General features: G+C 34.1%; 1 protein-coding gene across 1 annotated transcript; it reads right to left on the reverse strand.

Moving 5' to 3' along the window:
- Positions 1-845: 845 nt before the first annotated feature.
- Positions 846-16,993, reverse strand: LOC138704588 (brachyurin-like). Its single transcript, XM_069832641.1, has 7 exons — positions 16,829-16,993; positions 16,472-16,517; positions 16,186-16,348; positions 9,303-9,466; positions 8,471-8,569; positions 3,526-3,662; positions 846-1,745 (listed from the first exon to the last, which is right to left on the reverse strand). Exons 1-7 carry the CDS (start codon positions 16,874-16,876, stop codon positions 1,575-1,577), a joined length of 828 nt encoding a protein of 275 aa, XP_069688742.1. The 5' UTR covers positions 16,877-16,993; the 3' UTR covers positions 846-1,574.
- Positions 16,994-20,722: the final 3,729 nt, after the last annotated feature.

Below are 20,722 nucleotides of genomic sequence, written 5' to 3' on the forward strand. Positions count from 1 at the left end.
TGTGAACTGTTAATTTGGACAGTTAACGGTAAATATAAATAAATTATAATATGAACTGACAATGAACGAAATATCCAATCAGTTTCTCAACGAATGTACATTTCATTACTAAATTCGTTTCAAAATTTAACACTAACAGAACAAAAACTATTACGATAATTCTAATGAATAATAACAGCATAGAAACTGCAACACAGTTGAAATTTTTATTTAGGTTGCTGTTTTACTAATGCAGCAAGCAATGTCCAACACTGTTGTATAATGCTTTTCACATAACTTTGTTTATACATCTCAGCTTTATCGTGGCTACAATATTTTGTCTAATAGTATGTGATATTTAACTTCCCGTAACTAACAACGACAGAGCCATTACATTAAAACTAGGCAATGTTGTTTAAGCGTGGATGGTTCCTTTTCTGGGAGGCTAAAAGCCGCGACTATCATAAACTTAGTCGTATGAATAGGAGTATACTGATTTTAATAAGCTAGATCCAACACTAGATATAGCAAGGATTTCGATTTGAACACGCTAGATCCAACATCAGATATAGCAAGGATTCCGATTTGAACACGCTAGATCCAACACTAGATATAGCAAGGATTCCGATTTGAACACGCTAGATCCAACATCAGATATAGTAAGGATTCCGATTTCAACACGTTAGATCCAACACTAGATATAAGAAAGATTCCGACTTGAACACGCTAGATCCAATACTAGATATAGGAAGGATTCCGATTTGAACACGCTAGAACCAACATTAGATATAGCCTAACATGCAGATTCACATACTACATATAGCCAAGATGCCGATTTGAGAGAAATGAAAATAATACAAATATCATATGAACAAATTGCATAAATATACTAAGTGATATTTACATAGTGTGTACAAAAGGTTACATAAGTGAATATACATATTAGTGTACATAGTTACAAAAGTTACTGTTAAAATTACATGAATTGAAATACATATAAAAGAGATTAAAAATTATGATGTACTTAGGTTAAAACAATGTTATTTTGTAAAAAAAAAATATTTTACGCCTTGCGTTTTATGCTGATATAAATTTCACCGAATTTTTTGTATTACCTTATGTTTAATTTTTAACATTGAATATACCGACATAAATTTGGTCAAGTGCGGTGACGTCAGGAGAACGAGCAGGCCATCCAATGGGCCCACCGCGACCAATCCACTGTTCACCGTATCTGCGGTTCAAATGCACAATAAACTCGGCCCAAGTGAACTGTTCCATTTCTCTACTCTCAATGAACAATAACGTACTGCGTGGTCACAGCAAAACATTGAACTCTGACGTCATGGCGTGTTTACTGATTAATGTAAATATTGATGATTTTGAAGCATGGTGTCATGAGTAACGTTAAAACTGTAGTCCTTATTCCTTACAGTATAGTAGACTTTCTGGTTCTTTCATTCAATAATTAGTTTCAGAACCATGGTCATTTAACAAAAAAAGTTTGTTTTGGTCTCATCCATCATCACCAGAAGTTTGGGTATTGAATGTAGTTACATCCTGTATTTGCATCGTAGTTGACAGTGTACTGTCATTTAGTTAATGACAATGCCAGTGTTGGATTGCATCCATTCCAAATAGCTGGTCACTCTGGTAAAACCAACAGGCAAGCCCGATTCACAAGCGGAAGGAGAAATAAATGACATAATACCAATTTGAACGTAACCACCATTTTCGGAATGGATAAGAGGGCCGCCGCTGTCACCCTGTAACATAGAAGATATTTACTGTGAATGATTTCAAAATAAGCATTAATATTTATCTGTATCTACACTTGTGTGCAGATGAAAACTTCTAGTTAAGATAAATAGAGGTTCATTACAAAAATCCGCGATATTTCAAATGTAGATATCTTTCTATCCAATGCACATATACAAATAATTCTGATAATATGCAACGTTAATATAGATTTGAGGGGAGATTAAATCACAGTATTTTCAATATGTGATACTTCAGAATCCAACAGCCTTTACAAACGTTTGCCAAATATGTTTATTACTGGAGCTAGTGTTTGTTCAGAGATATCCTCCATAAAATAAAATAAAAAATTGTTTTAGGTCTTCAATCGGATGTGACTTATTTCTGTACGCGTTTTCTTCGGGAAACTTTAGAGGCAATAAAGGCAATTATTTAAATCCAGACAGTATGGTGACTAGGTTTGTGCCACGTCCATCAAATCGTTAAGGGTAACTATTGAAGAGTACTCTCTCATGGAAATGTTCATTCAGGTAATCAAGGACGAAGTGTTGGAATGAATTCATCAATATATCGCGGTGCAGGAATTGTGTCGTTTAAGAATAATTATTCACCAACCCCAGCTGATAAATTAGCAGCACAACACTCTACACATTTTTGAGGATGTAATGAATGAATATGGATTCTCAGAGCCCCAGACATTGAAGCATATCCTATTCATTAACGTAACTGTTCAGATGAAAATTTATTAGCCTTATCAGAAAACCAAGTTTAATGGATTGCTGAAGGATTTTCCTACACAAACTGAGTATACGGTTCACAAAAGACGGTGAATTTGTTTGTTATTTCTAGTTATTGCTTGCCCCAATTGAAATGTAGGAAAAACTTGCACTTATTCTCCAATATCTTTGAAAGTAGATGATTGTTTTACACCGAGTTGAATTTTGTGAATCATCTTGTTGATACTGCATTTGTATATCTCGTTTTCACTGTGACAACGTTTCTTAGTTCTTTTTAGCAATCCGCTTATTGCATTTTTCCTTTTCTTTATTTTTGAACAATTTTTAGATAAAGGCGGAAATAGCCATAGTAGCTGACGCGCTCTTTTCAAACCCCACTAAACCGAGTTGTTGCGACAGATATAACAGATTTCCCAACGCTCCAAATAAGCGCTTACTTTGCAAATGCTATCTTTTTCAGATGTTCTAATGGACTTTGAACTGTTTTTGTTATCAAAGGCGGGAATCTGCTCCTTAAATTTTATTCACAAACCTTTCAATAGTCGACCGTCGTGGAACTTTCAGGCACTGATATTTCACACTAAACCCACATCGTGTAATATTTCTGTCCAAATACTAGCTGCTAATGTATAGCTCCTGATACCTGATCATGTAATATTTATATCCAAATACTAGCTGCTAATGTATAGCTTCTAATATAATATATCTAACTAAATGCTAGCTGCTAAAGTATAGCTTCTGATACCTGATCATGTAATATTTATATCTAAATACTAGCTCCTAATGTATAGCTTCTAATATAATATATCTAACTAAATGCTAGCTGCTAATGTATAGCTTCTAATATAATATATCTAACTAAATACTAGCTGTTAATGTATAGCTTCTAATATAATATATCTAACTAAATACTAGCTGTTAATGTATAGCTTCTAATATAATATATCTAACTAAATACTAGCTGCTAATGTATAGCTTCTTATATAATATATCTAACTAAATGCTAGCTGCTAATGTAAATCTGAAGTAAAGCTTGAATATATTTACTTACAATGCAAGTACTCTCACCATCAGGAGTCAAAGCACAGATTATGCTAGAAAGGATGATGCCATAAACTAAATTGCATTCTTGGTTTGTAATGACTGTGAGATTCCAATACTGAAGCTGACCAGTGATACCTGTTCCGCCTGAAATATGCAACAAATTATATCACCATTTTAATATCTAAAACAACTGTATTTAATAAAATTTTAATTGTTGTAATATTATCCAATTATAGATTTTTTCCATAATTCATATTAGAGAAAATGTAGTATGGACCCAAATAACGTGGGTGTTGATATTGATTACAAGACTCGAGCTTTAGTTCTATACTTATACATAGAAATGGATTATAATACTAGAGATTAAGCTTGTATAAGATTGTAAATAGGTTAGCTAATATTTGGAATTCCTGTAAGTACGTATTTCAAATGTTAGATAATGCTTAAAATATATATCCTGTTATGATATTTTATTCGTAAACGAAGAACAGTCTTTTTTTAGGTAGGCTATTGCCACGATTGAACATAATATGTTGTTGAATTTCTATTTAAGTTTGCAAAATACAGGTTGCTATAGTCTACGGATGCTTCTTAATGATGTAGTATTTCACAGATCAATGCAAGTTACTCATCATACTTTCGTTAACTTAGCTACAAGAGCTATAAAGTAATTAATTACGTTGCTATTGCAACCGTTATAATTTTTTGGACGTTGTCTCTTATTCTTAATGCTGATATCTGCAATCTACAATAACGTGCTGTATCTTGAATCTGACAACTATTGTAATCTAGGAATAAAGAAAATAGATTAAAAAGTGTGAAGCACAGTTTTAGATATTAAAGATTTGCCGTACGTTTACGTTACAAGTTGTTCTGTATTAAAGAGGAATGGATTTCGAAACAGATATAGTCAAATAGCAGATGAATGTTGAATGATAGAAACAGAATACTAGTACTATGTTAAACCTCAGCTCTCGTTGGAATCACTAGAGAATATATGGTATACTGAGCATAAAATCAAGATTTGGTATCCCAAATGTAACATTAGGATTGTAGTTGGAAATAATACTTAGATTACTATATAGATAGTTGAAACCTATTGGAAGGCGCTGTAGAGATCGTTCTAGGTGCAGTATTAGTACTCCTTTTTTAAGGGATTGTGCTTAATTTTGTGAACATAAAATGAATGTTTAACTGGAAAGGGTAAATGTTATTTTTATTGGTGCAATATTCAGTTGTTCGGCTATATATGTGCCGTTCTGAGCAGAAGTGGTGTAAGTCAAAAGTGACTTACACCACTTTTGCTCTGAACGGCTCATATAAACTAGGCTAATGATTCGGTCGTTATTATACAAATTTAAATGACATGAATATATATTTTGCCTGTAAATGTATATACGAAGAACAGAGAGATTGAGAGAGAGAAAAAAAAACAAAGAGAAAGTAGGAATTGTATTTTGTATATTATTTATTTGAGCCGTTCAGAGCAAAAGTGGTGTAAGTCAAAATCGACTTACACCACTTCTGCTCTGAACGGTTCATATATAGAGTGCAGCAGTGGAATATGACGGTTTTTATAGCCCTGTTGTGAGATACTCAGGACGAATTAAAAGAAAACACATATACTGCAAGTAATCTAGTACAATGCAATTTATTAATGTCCGATTACTTTCTAAAAACTACATTTTGTAATCCACGGCAACGAATATACAGCGCGAGTGTAAATGATTTCCCTAGTTAGGCGACTTTTTTGTAGACAAACCGTGAATAATACAACAATGGTGCTGATGTTACCAAATAGAATATCTCTCAAAGTTTTATTTTAAATTATCTGCACTGCGTAGTTCCACCTCCTACCGGTAGAGGACTTGAGTTTACAGAAATGGCGACTGGTGCTGAGCGTGCATTTCTAGCATAGAAATTTCATTCCACAAAATCCGACATAACTGTGCAGCGAAATTTTCGAGCGAGATTCAATAATGATCCACCAGACGATGGTACAATCAATTAGTGACCACAGGATGCCTGTGTAAAGGAAAATCTCCAGGTCGGCCACGCGTCCCACAAGAAACAGTTGATCGAGTACGGACAAGCTTCCAGTGTAGTCCACAGAAATAAACTCGCCGCGCTCCACCTCACTTTCACAACGATGTCCGGACATTCCTAAACGACCGATTGCCAAACAAATGTATTAGTAGCGCGGGGAGAGACGACATACAGCTCTTGTCCTGGCCTCCACGTTCCCCTGACTTAACACGTGTGACTTCTACCTGTGGGGGTATGTTAAAGACTCTGTTTTTGTATCTCCATTACCGGAAAATCTGCCTGAGCTACGCGCCCGCATCATCAACGCCATCGTTGCATTCGATATGGATACACTTAGCCGTGTGTGGGACGAATTGGACTACTGGCTTGATGTCTGCAGGGTCACAAGGGGAGCCCATATCGAGCTGCTATAAGATATGTTAAAAACTTTAAGAGTTTCTCCATACACTCGTAGGCCTATATTTAAACAATTTCTGCGTTCAATTAGTAGTATTAGTAGTAGTATTTATTTATTTAACCTGGTAGATATAAGGCCGTCAGGCCTTCTCTGCCCCTCTACCAGGAGATTCCAACTATAATATGAACAATAAAATTACAATTACTATTAAATTTATAATTACAATTACAAATAACATTACAATTAGTATTAAATTTACAATTACAATTACAATGAAATCAAAGTACGAAAAGATTACCTGACTAATTAAAGCTAGATAATTTATCATACGTAGATGGGAGGATAATATTAAAATGGATTTGAGGGAGGTGGGATATGATGATAGAGACTGGATTAATCTTGCACAGGATAGGGACCGATGACGGGCTTATGTGAGGGCGGCAATGAACCTTCGTGTTCCTTAAAAGCCATTTGTAAGTAAGTAAGATAATTTATCATAGAGAAACAAAGAATATTTTATATTTACTGAATTACAAATAAAATCTAAAATAACAAAATTGTATAGCGATTAAATTACTGGATATTGAAATATTTTGTGATAGATTAAGGAAATTATTTACAAGAAATCAATTACTGACCAAGTGCCTAGTAAGTTTGCGTTTGAATTCCATTTTATTTCGACAGTCCCTAATGCTAGCAGGTAGCGAATTCCAGAGTCTTGGCAGGGCAATTGTGAAAGAAGATGTGTATGAGGAGGTGCGATGGGATTGTATTGTTAGTATTGTTTCATGGCGAGAGCGTGTGTTTAGATTGTGGTGGGAAGAAAGGTAAGTGAAGCGAGACGACAGGTACGAAGAAATAGAAGAGTTCAAGATTTCGAAGAGAAAGAGAAGTGAATGTAAGTTTCTTTTCTTATCTACTTTAAGCCAACCTATTGCTTCCAGGGATGGGGTAATATGATCATATTTACGAACATTGCTTACAAAACGTACACACAAATTATGAGCACGTTGAAGTTTCATTCTTTGTCCACAAATACATTTCGTAATCAAGGAAGTCATTTATACTCACGCTGTATTCCTGCAATCTGCTATGAGAGTTCTGAATAACTCACCCCAACAAAACAGGTTCGATGGCACTAATTTCGTTCCTTATGTTTTGTTTCAGCTGGATGATGGTGCGAGGCTTGTTGCGATACACCCTACTTTTGAGATAATCCTATAGGAAGTAATCAGCTGCATTCAGGTCAGGAGATCTTGGTGGCCAGGCACTATCTCCAAATCGTGAAATTTTTCGTCTTGGAAACATGTTTCGCAGACAGTTCATTGAACCATGAGCAGTGTGCACTGATTACTTCCTATGGGGTTATTTTAAAAGTAGGATGTATCGCAACAAGCCCCGTACCATCATCCAGCTGAAACAAAACATAAGGAACGAAATTAGTAGGTTCGTTCCAACAAGCGATTCATGGATCAGTTCATGTACGGTTCCTGTACCATCTTATGCGCATGCGCTAGTTGAGCATCTGCTATGGGATTGAAACTGGACTGGACGCTGTTGGAACGCTTTCGCGGATCGTTTTGTACTAAATCCAGAGATGCTATAACTGTCATCATCTTTGCTAAGAACGGGATGCTGAATTATTATCGTTTCGAAGCTAATTCTAATTGCAGAAAATAGAATTTCGATCATTTTCTATAAAAAGATGACAAAAAATATGGAAGGCAAGAATTCCGCTAATTCAATGTCGTGTACTGGGGGACTCTCATCTAAAAATAGTTCTTTTTCTTTAAGTATTAATGTATGTACGTTATTTATTATAACTTTAATCAAAGCTGCATGTTGAAATTGTAATTAACTATTCCAATACCCAAATAATTTCCATTCCCTTTCTTTTTGGCGAAAATTTAAATTAAATCTCTAGTTTTATTATTCGTCTGCACTGTCACTTTTCATCTTTAACCTCAATGATGTGAACAGTCGATCATGTCTTTCTTCAGTATCCAGGAGTCTTTGTGAGCTTATGCGCATGCGTGTCTTGCGTACTCTTCCGTACATGCCTCAATCCGCGGACTATGTCTGACCGTTCCGGACTCGTGTCAAAAGTTTGTTGGAACATGTTTCCGGTTCAGGACTGGTTCGGATTGTGTTGTAAGGCTTTTTCTGTACTGCGCATGCTCACGATGGTTACGGACGGTTCCTGACTGTTGTTGGAACGAACCTAGTGCCATCGAACCTGTTTTGTTGGGACAAGCTATACAGAACTTTCATAGCAAATTGCAGGAATATAATCGTTGCTTTGGAGGCTACTTACGAAATGTAGAAAATAATCAGACATTAATAAATTGCATTGTACTACATTACTTCGAGTACATGTGTTTTATTTTAATTCGTCTTCAGTGTCCCACAACAGGGATATGAAAACCGTCATATCCCATTGCCGCACCCTATATCAGCGTGATATAATATTTTAAATTAAAATTGTAGCACCATAAGATATTATACTCACTACCAGAATTTAATCCCCATCCAGTGACTATAACACTTTCACCAACATAAGAGTTGCCTTGATCGGACCGTGAGGGCAGACTAATAGGGCTGATGTAAGCTGGAAAGATTATAAAGATATTATTTAGGACATTCTGTACATAATATACACTTTAAATTACATTTCAGGAAAGAAGAAAAGTGACATCATGATCAACAAAATGATTAATTCCACTTCTCCTTTCTGTTCATTATTATTTATTGTATATCCAGCATGGAGAACTCTATTTCACCCGAAGGTACACTGTATAGTTCAGGGCTGGGCAGCAAGAGCGGATACTACTCTCTCACGGGGAGCCTTATGATTTCTCTTCATCCCCTTTCTTCCCCGCCGGACACCGCGCAGCGTTGATTTAGTGACGGATGAATATTAAGCATCCCCATTCAGAGACTGGTTCCGCTCCCGATGCCCAGTCCTGGTATAGTTCAAGAATATCGATAATGTGATTTTTATCGACCGTAATAAACAAATTCGATAATCATAGTAAGAAATCAATCTGGGATTCTAATCAATAATACAACCTTCGTTATTTGAACAAAGTTGATACTAGTTTTAATTCGTGTATTAATTTTATGTTTGTTTTAATTAAATGTAATGTTAGTATTTCCAAATATATTTATGCTTTTAGACTGCCCAATTAAACTACTTCATCCCTGAAATGTATTTCTTCTGCTATATCCATTACCAGTTTTATTCTCGTTGATTTTTAAACCATGATCTTCATTTCAGAACTTATTTATTTAAATTTATTTGCGTTCTGCGTGTGTTACAGGGTAAGAATTAAAATACTTACTGCTGTAGCTCACAGAAGGAATTCTCACCAGACCGATGTCATTAGCAAGAGTGTTACTGTTGTAACCCGAATGTATGATGCTGCTTGATGAACTGATTACTACTGTACCAGATTCAGGGTTATTGACATTATTAGCTCCCAGAATCACTTGATATGTAGAACCACTGAAACAATAGCAGCAATGGTGTTTAATTTCTTTATTACAATAAATTTATTAGAGAAGATAACGATGTTTGTGTTCCGAATACTTTTAAGCAGGAAAATCGTGGTAGTTTAGTTTCATGGCCGAATTTCTTGAAGAATATTATATTTCACAGGAAGAAATATGTATTGTTAATTTCGATTGTAGCCATATTAAAAACAAGCGAGATTATACTGCAAAGGTGTTTATTTATTTATTTATTTATTTATTTATTTATTTATTTATTTATTTATTTATTTATTTATTTATTTATTTATTTATATATTTACGTATTTATTTATTTACGTATTTAATTATTTAATTATTTAATTGTTTATACGTTTATTTGTTTATTCGCTTTCTTTGATTGTTTGTGTCTTTATTTATTTATGTCTGAATTTATTATTTATTTATTTATTTTATTTTATTGTAATTTAATTTAATTTATTTCATTTAATTTATTATATTTTACTTTTTTAATTTAATTTATTTAATTTATTGTATTTTATTCATTTTATTTAATTCATTTTATTGAATTCATTTACTTTATTTATTTAATTAATTTACTTAATTTATTTATTTTATTTTTATCTATTTTATTTGTTTATTTATTTTTATTTTTTTATTAATTTTTTTATTTCAATTTATTTCATTTTAATTTAGTTCATTTAATTTTATTCCATTTAAGTTTATTTCATTTAATTGTATTTATTTAATTTTATTTAATTTATTTAAATTTATTTTATTTATTTAAATTTATTTTATTTACTTATATTTATTTTATTTACTTAAATTTATTTTATTCATTTTATTTATTTTATTTATCTATTTATTTTATTTAAATTTATTTTATTTATTTTATTTTATTTATTTACTTTTATTTTATTTTTTATTTATCATTTATTTTATTTTATTTATTTATTTTTTATTATTTATTTATTTATTTTACTTATTTATTTTTATTTATTTATTTATTTTTTTTATTTATGTCTATAACAGGGGAGCGCCCCAATTACAATAGACAGTACAGTGTTAAACATGATTCGGAGATTACACTTTTTATTCTTCTCATTACGATTTTATTTAGAGTAAAGAACCTTACATAATATTATACTGTGTATCTCCACACAAATTTCTCCCATGGGGGAGGGGACGAACGCCAATCGAGTGGGAGGGGGCTAGGCCAATTTTTAGATTATTTTATTATTCAGAAGAAGACACAAACTATTCACAAGACTATTTTTACGTGTATGAAAAGTTATGCTAAATAACGCATTGAAAAAGTAATTACGGATTCAACAAGTTTTATGAAGAAAGTTACTATTTATGGGTTATTTCCTTCTATGTTGGGCCACTGTAATAAAATTTCGTTAGATTGTTTTGTTAGTGCTGTAGCCTATTTGAAATATTGAATTTCCACATATTGATAATATATCCAAAATAAAAATGTGTGTCTAAATATCGTAACATGAAATACCGTACTTAGTGTGACATACCCTAATTGCTAAAGTCACTTCCAAAAGCACATTTCAAGTAGTGAAATTTCAACTGCTTTGAGTTTCATCCTGAAAGAACATAGATTGTGATTGAAATTGCTTGTAATATATGTATACGTCACGTAAGGGAAAAAAAATTGTGACGTACACAGAGCATTTGCTAGGAAACAGGTTTTGGATACATAAACGCCAATGTCCTACTACTGTTACAGATCGAACGCGACTGCAATTAGTGTGTACATTTCCCCTGGATCGGATGTAGGAAGGTTAACTTATATCTTGCGTAGTAAGGACAGATACTACAGCCTCAAAAGACGCAACGTTAGATAATTAGCATACAGATGACTTCCATCAATTGCAGTTCAGTTTAGTTTGTGACAATGCAGTATATATTAGAACAACGAGTTTTTATTTATGATGGTTTACATACATTACGAAAAAATCTTATAAAAAGGACCATGATAATATCATGATTTCCGTACAAATGCAGTATAATAAATACAGTATATTATACTGTATTTCTATGGAAATATCCTGACGTTCAACAACCATGTGATTCAGTAATCAAGAATGTAATGAAAAAAGTGACAGAAACTGTGTAATTTTCAATAATAATGATGATGGCACATAAATCGTGTTCTAAATTAAGAAAATCTCGATAACATAGGTTACGTATTAAAACAGTCTCCCACGAAATCGTTATGGATTTTATTTCAACAAGCTTGCAAAACAACAAAATCATTAAATATAAAACCTTACCACGGCAACGATCGTTCATAAATTGAATGAAACGGACAATGTGTCTAAGATTGTGTTATATCAACAGAGGTGTAATCCAGCGTGTCTCAGAAATATTTATAAAATATCAAAAATGTGCATTCGGGAGATTTGACTGTTCAAGCATTTATAAGGTAAGATGATAAATTATGTCTGTAATGTAATAGGCTATATAAGGAACCAAATTTTATTTGCGGAAGGTGCGACTCTGAGTCACAGCTAAGCGGGCTGTTATTTGCCATGTCACAGCGCCATGCTAAGCAAAACCTGTTCCCAGGCGTACATCTCTTATAACTAAGTTATTTTACTTTTTCATAAATACCATCTTAATAAAGCTAGATGTACCGAAAATCTAAAATTTGTTCCTGAGAAAGGTCTTTCTTATTTGGGGGAGAGAAATTTGTGTCAGTTATCTGAAAATATGCATAATAAAATCGAAGACCTGAATTGACAAACATCCAAAGTCAATTGAAGTAAATTTTCAGGAGAGCATAAAAATTGAATAGGGTTGTCGCATGAGAGTAATGAAATAAATATTTGTATGATTAAAAAACACAGGCTTAGAGTTGAGCTTGGGACATACCTATTCACAAGATGCTAGCCTATGCAAAACACAGCATATTTCAGGTAAAATATCAAATTCTGTAAATATTGGACTTGGGACGTTTGTCAATTCAGATCTCCAAATTGCACAACCGAAATATTTAGTCAACATGCAGCATTTAAAGTAATCTTAGTATCTTGTGTTAAGATACGGCAAGGTAATAGCCTACTTCACTCAATAGTCGTATATAGGCATTCGTTATCTCGTGAAACCTACTTGCGCATCCACTTGTAGCCCACCCATTGCGGATTTTTTTCCAATCAAATTTTTTGAATCTATTTTTCCTAATGTACCCTTATTCCGAAGCCCATTCTACCGAATCCACTTTTCCGAAGTAGTTATTCTGAGTGTATTCTTTTACAGAATCTTCTGTTTTCTCCACCTTGGGCAATCAGTGTATAGAAGATTCCAGACAGAGTGTTTTCAGGAACAATATAGCAATTATGAGATCTGAGATCTTAAGATACAGACACATTCCACTTGCCTTTGTCCCATATGAAGATGTGTCAGACGCATTTGAAGAGCTATTTGAACTGGCTTCCAATGAGATTGTATTGTATTGTTTTGTATTTATTAACATTCCATGGTATTCATACATTGCTTTACAGCTAGAATATGGAACAAGTCAAAAAACTTAATACTATTATAAAGTCTTAATTTATAGTCACAGTCTAGATGAAATATATACAGATGAGATTTACAATATAGTCTACTAGTGCAACACAAAGTTTTAGTATCAATTCATGAAGTGTTATTGAATGTCATGAATTCACCTACAGAATAGAAGGCGTGAGAAATTAGGTACTTCTTTAATTTGGCCCTAAATAATCTTATGTTTTGAGTTTCATTTTTTATATCGATAGGGAGGCTATTAAACATTTTTACTGCCATATAACGCACTCCATTTTTATAGCATGATAGACTTACAGATGGAGTATGAAAGTCATTTTTGGCGTGTATTTATGCTATGAATTGTTGAATTAGTTACAAAGTTTTCACAATTACATACGAGGAAGATTATTAATGAAAAGATATACTGACAAGCCATGGGCATTATTTGTAGTTTTTTGAAAATAGTCCTACACTATTCCCTAGATTTGGCACCTACCATTATTCTAATTACTCTTTTTTGTAATAGAAATATACTGCTACTATCAGTGGAATTCCCCCAGAATATTATTCCAAATCTCATTATCGAGTGGAAGTATGCAAAGTATATTGTTTTTAAGGTATTTATATTTACTATCTTTTGCATAAATCTAATAGCAAAACAAGCTGAATTTAGTTTGGGGGTAATTTCTTTAATATGATTTTTCCAATTTAACACATTATCGATTTTTAAGCCAAGAAATTTGGTTGTCGTTTTGTTTCTAATAGGGATCTATTGTTAATTATTGCGCTAGAAATTTGCGACGTTGAATTTGCACAGGATTTAAATTGAATTATGTTAGTTTTGTTACAATTTAATACCAATTTATTGACTGAGAAACAGTCACACATTTTGAAGAGAATTTCCTCAGTTGAAGATTGGAATGTGCTGGAGATATTGGCTGTAATTACTATACTTGTGTCATCTGCAAATAATATGGGATGATCTACATCTTTTATTAGGGGGGAAAGATCATTTATAAACACTAGAAAAAGTAGGGGACCTAATATTGATCCTTGAGGAATTCCATTATTAATAGTTCCCCATGCCGATGCTGATTTCATAGATGTTAACCGTTATGGACTATTTTAACAGAAATTATATTACATTCAAAGCAGCTGGGATTAGAAGACGTGCAGTTCCCCCATCGTTATGGAAGCAGTATTAGGGAACCTTACGCAATAAGAACTAAGAACATAAGAGAATGGTTCCATAATAGATTTCAATTAATATTGAAAAGACGTCATACGGACATTTATTCCGCTGCCAGAATTACAGGAAGAGCAGTGTGATTCGGCAGTCATGATATATAAATTCCGATTGGTACGAAGAATCGAAGCAACGCCGCTGTAATGCTTTTTATCACTGACTATTGACATGTAATTCAGCTTTTGCTCTACAAAATATATCAGTGAATAAAATCCAGTTAAAATAAATTCGGATTTATTGCACTTCGGAAAAACTTCCTTCGTATACGGCAAAATAGAAATAGGAAATTATGAATTTCGGGAAATTATATTTTCAAAAAAGACCCACAATTACTCCACTGTAAGATTCTTGCTATGTACATTAGCGCACGCATACATTTGGTTTCACGAGATAACGGATAACCTTATATGCGTAAATATTCCCAACCTTTCTTTCCCCCTTACTTTACCTGAGAACTGCTATATTTTATTTCAGAAATAGATATAAATATTATTTAGGATATGAAATTGAATAATATGTAAAGCTTTCTTTATGTGATAAGTGACTATTCCATGTTTGAATATGCAATTACAGTAGCATGCAAATTAATCCGAACACGATATATTTTTACATTTTCTGTTATTGTTGGCCTCACAGCTGCTCATACCGCTTTAATTGACATCTGTAGTACGTGTAATTCCATTGTTGAAGGTCTGTCATTATTTGTTTATAATATGTGACATTTTGCCTGTCGTTTTGTACTTATAACAATTTCAGTTGTGTTGAAGACTTGATACTGCAATCCTGTGTACATTCTGTCGTCTTCACAAATGGATACAACTCCACGAAAACGGTCTAAAATTATAATATTAGCAGAGCATTCTTCTATGACATAGGCAAATTGCTGCAGAATGTCACATCGGTTTGGCTACTGTTAATTCGATCATAAAACGATACATGGAGACTGGATCCATCACACCCCAGAAAAAAGGAAACTGTGGCCGGAAAAGGAAGACTTCACCTGCAGATGATCGTTTAATTGTCAGGAAAAGTAAATTAAATCCTAGACTAACTGCTGTCGACTTAACCCGCGAGTTAATGGCTACCACTGGGGCGAATATTCACGTCACAACAGTGCGGCGTAGGCTTTTGGAAGCTGGACGAAGGGCTCGTAAGCCTATTAAGAAGCAACTGCTAACCCCTGTTATGTGCAAAAAACGCTTAATGTGGGCAAAATTACATCAACACTGGACAGTGAATGACTGGAAGTATGTACTTTTTTCCGATGAGTCTCATTTTGAGGTCCACGGCCACCGTGTTTCTTAGGTGCGGAAAGGATCCGAAAAAGTAACAGCAGCTCATCTCCAACAAGCACCCAAATACCCCCCTAAAGTAATGTTTTGGGGTTGTTTTACACATGAAGGGCCTGGAGCATTAATACCTATCAAGGGAATGATGAATTCTGACAAATATATTCACTTATTGGAAACCACAATCGTACCCCAGCTGCAAAAATCATTTCCGGATGGCAGAGGTGTGTTCCAACAAGACCTGGCACCATGTCATACGTCTCGAAAAACTACAGAATTCTTCAACAAGAAGAATATTCAGGTACTCCCCTGTGCAGCCAACTCACCCGACATCAACCCCATTGAGAACTTGTGGTCAATTTGCAAAAGAAGAATGCAAAAAATGGATTGTTCTACAAAGGAGAAGATGATTTCTTCCCTCGTTGGTGTATGGTTTCGCGATGAAGAAATGAAGAATATTTGTGGGAAATTAGTGGAATCCATGCCAAATCGTCTCAGAGCTGTTATTAGGAACAAGGGAGGCCACATAGATTACTGAGGTATGTCTTAGATCCTTTTTTTATCCCGTTTGAGTGGTTTTGCATAAGTAATTACGTTGTTCGCATTAATTTGCACGCTACTATACAAGATGAATAATCAAAACAATGATTTCAAAATTTGATGGCTGTCTGTGCTCACATGCAATGGGCTGCAGTAAGTATCCAGTTGTTTGAGATGAGAGATCCTCCGCAGAACCAGGAGTTGTCAACAATGAGACCTGCCTGATAGGGGAACTGTCCACGGCTTGCTGTCTGACCATGAGTGATTCTAGAACTTGCGTCGCGTACGTGCACTTTGCCAACTGAATTTGAAACGAGGAGGAGAAGTAAAAATTAATGACTGGAATGCTATACTTAATAATCTTCAGAATATTCTTACAATTAAGTTAATGATTCTGAAAACTGAAGCCATGATATCAACTTACCTGGTTTAATTCCCTTCAGTAATCCTGGATAGAGTCGAGCTTCGGCCTGTTGAAACATCACATCAGATTCATATTATCGGTGTATGAAATCTTAAAAATAACGATTTTATGGATTTTATCTTGGAGCAAATTTACCAAGTAGGCGATATTTACACAATGTTTCATAAGGAAATAAATGTATTGAGTTACAGTCTTTTTTTATTGCTCTACGGACGGGACACAGAATTTGAAGGTGCGATACTTATTTAATTCATAAATTAAATAAATCTAATTGCTACAATTTAAAATGCAAAATACAGTTCACTAATTATTATTTTTTTTTAAGAAATCAGAATGACTTAGTAGGCTATTCCTTACCATAAGGCCGAAGGTTACCAGAAGTGCCAAAGCCACAAATGTCTTCATGCTGCTGATAGACGACAGTGTCTTAAAAAATTTAATCTTCTCAATTTATATAGCTTGTACGAAATAACACTAAAATTACAGCTTATCAGGGCACTTCAGCTACTTTTACTAAATCATACTGATGGAATACAATCTGAAAATCACTGTACTAATATCATGATATTGTGTCACTTTCTCAGATAATGCTTAATCTATAATTATTGTAAGTGACGAAATATGTTTTGTTAATTTTAAATTTTAAGATAACAACGAGAACCACCTAAATCAACAAACAATATCGACCAAGGAATTCTATCTTGCTTAACATGTGATTTATCTCTCAATAAGGGGAAGACAAAGTAGTCCTTGCAGATAACAGAATTCAAGATGTACTTGGGAAGTGTATAACTTTATTATCGAGAAGTACGTTTCTTACCTTACTTCAGTGTTCGTGCACTAATGTCCAGTCACAATAATTAAGGCGGAAAACAATTACATTTTAATTAATATAGTATTCAATGTAAATGTACACTGTTGTCAGTTTCTTTTACATAAATTTATATAATGAGAACAATTAATAGAGATTTAGACTACTTATTAGTTAGATAATGTGTAAGCTGCGTATATTAGTTGCATTGTATTTTTACGTACTAATATTTTATCATGAACTGTTAATCTGGAAGTTAATGGTGAAAAATAAACAAAACATGATATGAGCTGATAATAAACGAATTATTCAATCAGTTTTTCAACGAATGTACAGTAGTGGCAAAAAAAAAATCAGACCGACCCTTGTAGCTGATTTCAGAGCCTTGTTTACTCCAAAGCACGATAGACTGGTAACTAAGACTTTCGTGGTTCGAATCCTGCCTGCGAAGGAAACTTTTTTGTTCCTTATTCAAATTTATTCCCAATACTTTCCGATTGCTGGTAAACTTCATGTTCTGGGAATAATAATTTAATTAAGTAGTCAAATATCCCTGCAATCGAAAAGTATAGGGAATAAATTTGAATAAGGGACAAAAAAAATCCTTCTCAGGCAGGATTCGAACCACGAAAGTCTTAGTTACCAGTCTATCGTGCTCTGAGTGAACAAGACTCTGAAATCAGCTACAAGGGTCGGTCCGGTTTCTTTTGCCACTACTGTACATTTTAATAAAAAATTACTTTTAAATTTAACACTAACAGAACAAAATCTATTACGCTAATTATAATAAATAACTGCATAGAAACTGCAACACAGTTCAAAATTTCATTTAGGTTGTTGTTTAAATAATGTAGCAAGCAATATCCAACACTATAATGCTTTTCACAGGTCTCAGTTTATACGTGTCAAATTCATTGTGCCTGCAATATTTTGTCTAGTGGTATGTGATGTTTAACTTACCATAACTAACAGCGACTGAGCTGTGACATTAAAACTAGGCAACGTTGTTTAAGCGTGAATGACTCCTCTTCTGGGCGGCTAAAGCCGCGACTTCCATGAACTAAGTCGCATGAAAAGAAGTACAGATGCACGATGTCGATTTGAACAAGCTAGATCCAGCACCAGATATAGCAAGGATTCCGATTTGAACAAGCTAGACCCTACATTAGATATAGCAAGGATTCCGATTTGAACAAGCTATACCCTACATTAGATATAGCAAAGATTCCGATTTGAACAAGCTAGACTCTACATTAGATATAGCAAGAATTCCGATTTGAACAAGCTAGACCCTACATCAGATATAGCAAGGATTCCGATTTGAGCAAGCTATACCCTACATTAGATATAGCAAGGGTTCCGATTTGAACAAGCTAGTCCCTACATTAGATATAGCAAGGATTCCGATTTGAACAAGCTAGACCCTACATCAGATTAGCAAGGATTCCAATTTGAACAAGCTACACCCTACACCAAATATAGCAAGGATTCCGATTTGAACAAGCTACACCCTACATCAGATATAGCAAGGATTCCGATTTGAACAAGCTAGACCCTACGTTAGATATAGCAAGGATTCCGATTTGAACAAGCTAGAACCTACACCAGATATAGCAAGGATTCCGATTTGAACAAGCTACACCCTACACTAGATATAGCAAGGATTCCGATTTGAACAAGCTACACCCTACATCAGATATAGCAAGGATTCCAATTTGAGCAAGCTACACCCTACATTAGATATAGCAAGGGTTCCGATTTGAACAAGCTGGTCCCTGCATTAGATATAGCAAGGATTCCGATTTGAACAAGCTACACCCTACATCAGATTAGCAAGGATTCCAATTTGAACAAGCTACACCCTACATAAGATATAGCAAGGATTCCGATTTGTACAAGCTAGATCCAAAAATATACATACATAACTTAACATAAAATGGCGATTTGAACAAGCTATATCCAACACTAGATATAGCCAAGATTCCGATTTTAATACGCTAAATCCAACACTAGATATAGCATATGATGCCAATTTAAAGACGCTAGATCGAGCACTAGTCTAAGATGCTAATTTGAACATGCTAGAGCCAATACTAGAATTAATAATTCTTAAATATCCATTCCCTTATTATCTATTATTACTGTCCATAATAGCTACTCCTGCATTTTCACGTTATATTAAATTTCAATTGTCGCTAAATCAATTATTTTCCTGTAGTTAACGTGGAATTCGAACCTACTATATCTAACCATTGATGCTTGCCTAATGCAAGGGACTCGCTCCGCGTGTTATATCTAAGTAGGTAGACATTGGCTTTCTCCTTTGTCGATGGAGCAGGTACTATCATACAGGGTGAGACGTAAGTGTGTTTGGAAAACGTATGAACGTGCTCCTGGTTAAAAGTAAGAACAATTTATTATATGAAATTTGACGGAAAATGCTTATTTATGGTCATACTTTATTTTTGTTCTTTTTTGTTGTGTCACGAGTATATGTTTCGAAACTTTTCATTTAACTTTTACAAAAGGTGCTCAATGTGTCCCCCTCCTTTGTTTACACATGCCTGAGCACGACGTACACACGACTGGCCAGTTCGCTCAAACACCATGTTTTCATCACGTATCAATTGGCATGCATATTCAACACGATGCAATAGCACTTCTGTATCATTCACGTGTTGCAAAGACGAGAGCCTTCAACTGATCCCAAAGGTAAAAATCTAATGGGGTGAGGTCGGATGATCAGGGTGGCCAAGGCACTGGACCACCGCGTCCAATCAAAACAAAAACAATGTACTACTGTCTTGTCACTGTGTTATTTGTAAGCAAACACTGGTACAAAATCAAAACAAAAAAAAAAGAACACAAAATTATCAGATAATATGAAAACAAAAGCAACTATTACTTTCTTTCAGTAAAAAAGCATTAGTACAATCCTCTAGATATGAGCTAGATAATAGCAATCTCTCACCCTGAAGAGCATACCCTTCGCAAATTTCAAACAGATCTTCGTGTGGTACTAAATTTGGAGATTAGTCACGTCTCCTCCCTTTTCCATCTGGTTTCTTAAAGAAAAACCAATTCGGGCAGAAAATTTATGACACTGGAAGAAGCTTTCAGTCCATTTACGCAATATTTTTGTTGGTAGAAGTTCCGGATGGTCTCGAGCTGCACGTTTTATATTTTGTTTTACTTACTTTGCATATTCTCTGTTGGAGGATGAGAATAGCATAATAGTTCGTCACAATTAAGCACTCGGAGATGTGATGGCTCTTGCAGGACAATCCTTAGTTCGAACTCGCTTTCCAATCATTTTCCCATGCCCTCCTGATCTCGTTTTATAGTATAGAAATTAATTTAATATATATATTTTTTTAGTTTTTAATGAAAAGTCACATGTGGTTTCTAGTTGACAAAATCAAAGTTAGTCCCCGTGTATT

The sequence above is a fragment of the Periplaneta americana genome, chromosome 8, assembly GCF_040183065.1.
Source record: "Periplaneta americana isolate PAMFEO1 chromosome 8, P.americana_PAMFEO1_priV1, whole genome shotgun sequence".
Taxonomy (NCBI): domain Eukaryota; kingdom Metazoa; phylum Arthropoda; class Insecta; order Blattodea; family Blattidae; genus Periplaneta; species Periplaneta americana.

What these genes read in the sequence shown, in the direction of transcription:
- LOC138704588 (XM_069832641.1), bottom strand. Translation starts at nt 16,876, where the DNA reads ATGAAGACATTTGTGGCTTTGGCACTTCTGGTAACCTTCGGCCTTATG. An exon ending in ATGGGGATTAAATTCTGGTA is followed by an intron (nt 3,663 to 8,470) that starts GTGAGTATAATA and finishes TGCATATTTCAG; the next exon opens with GCGGAACAGGTATCACTGGT. An exon ending in ATGGTGAGAGTACTTGCATT is followed by an intron (nt 1,746 to 3,525) that starts GTAAGTAAATAT and finishes TCTATGTTACAG; the next exon opens with GGTGACAGCGGCGGCCCTCT.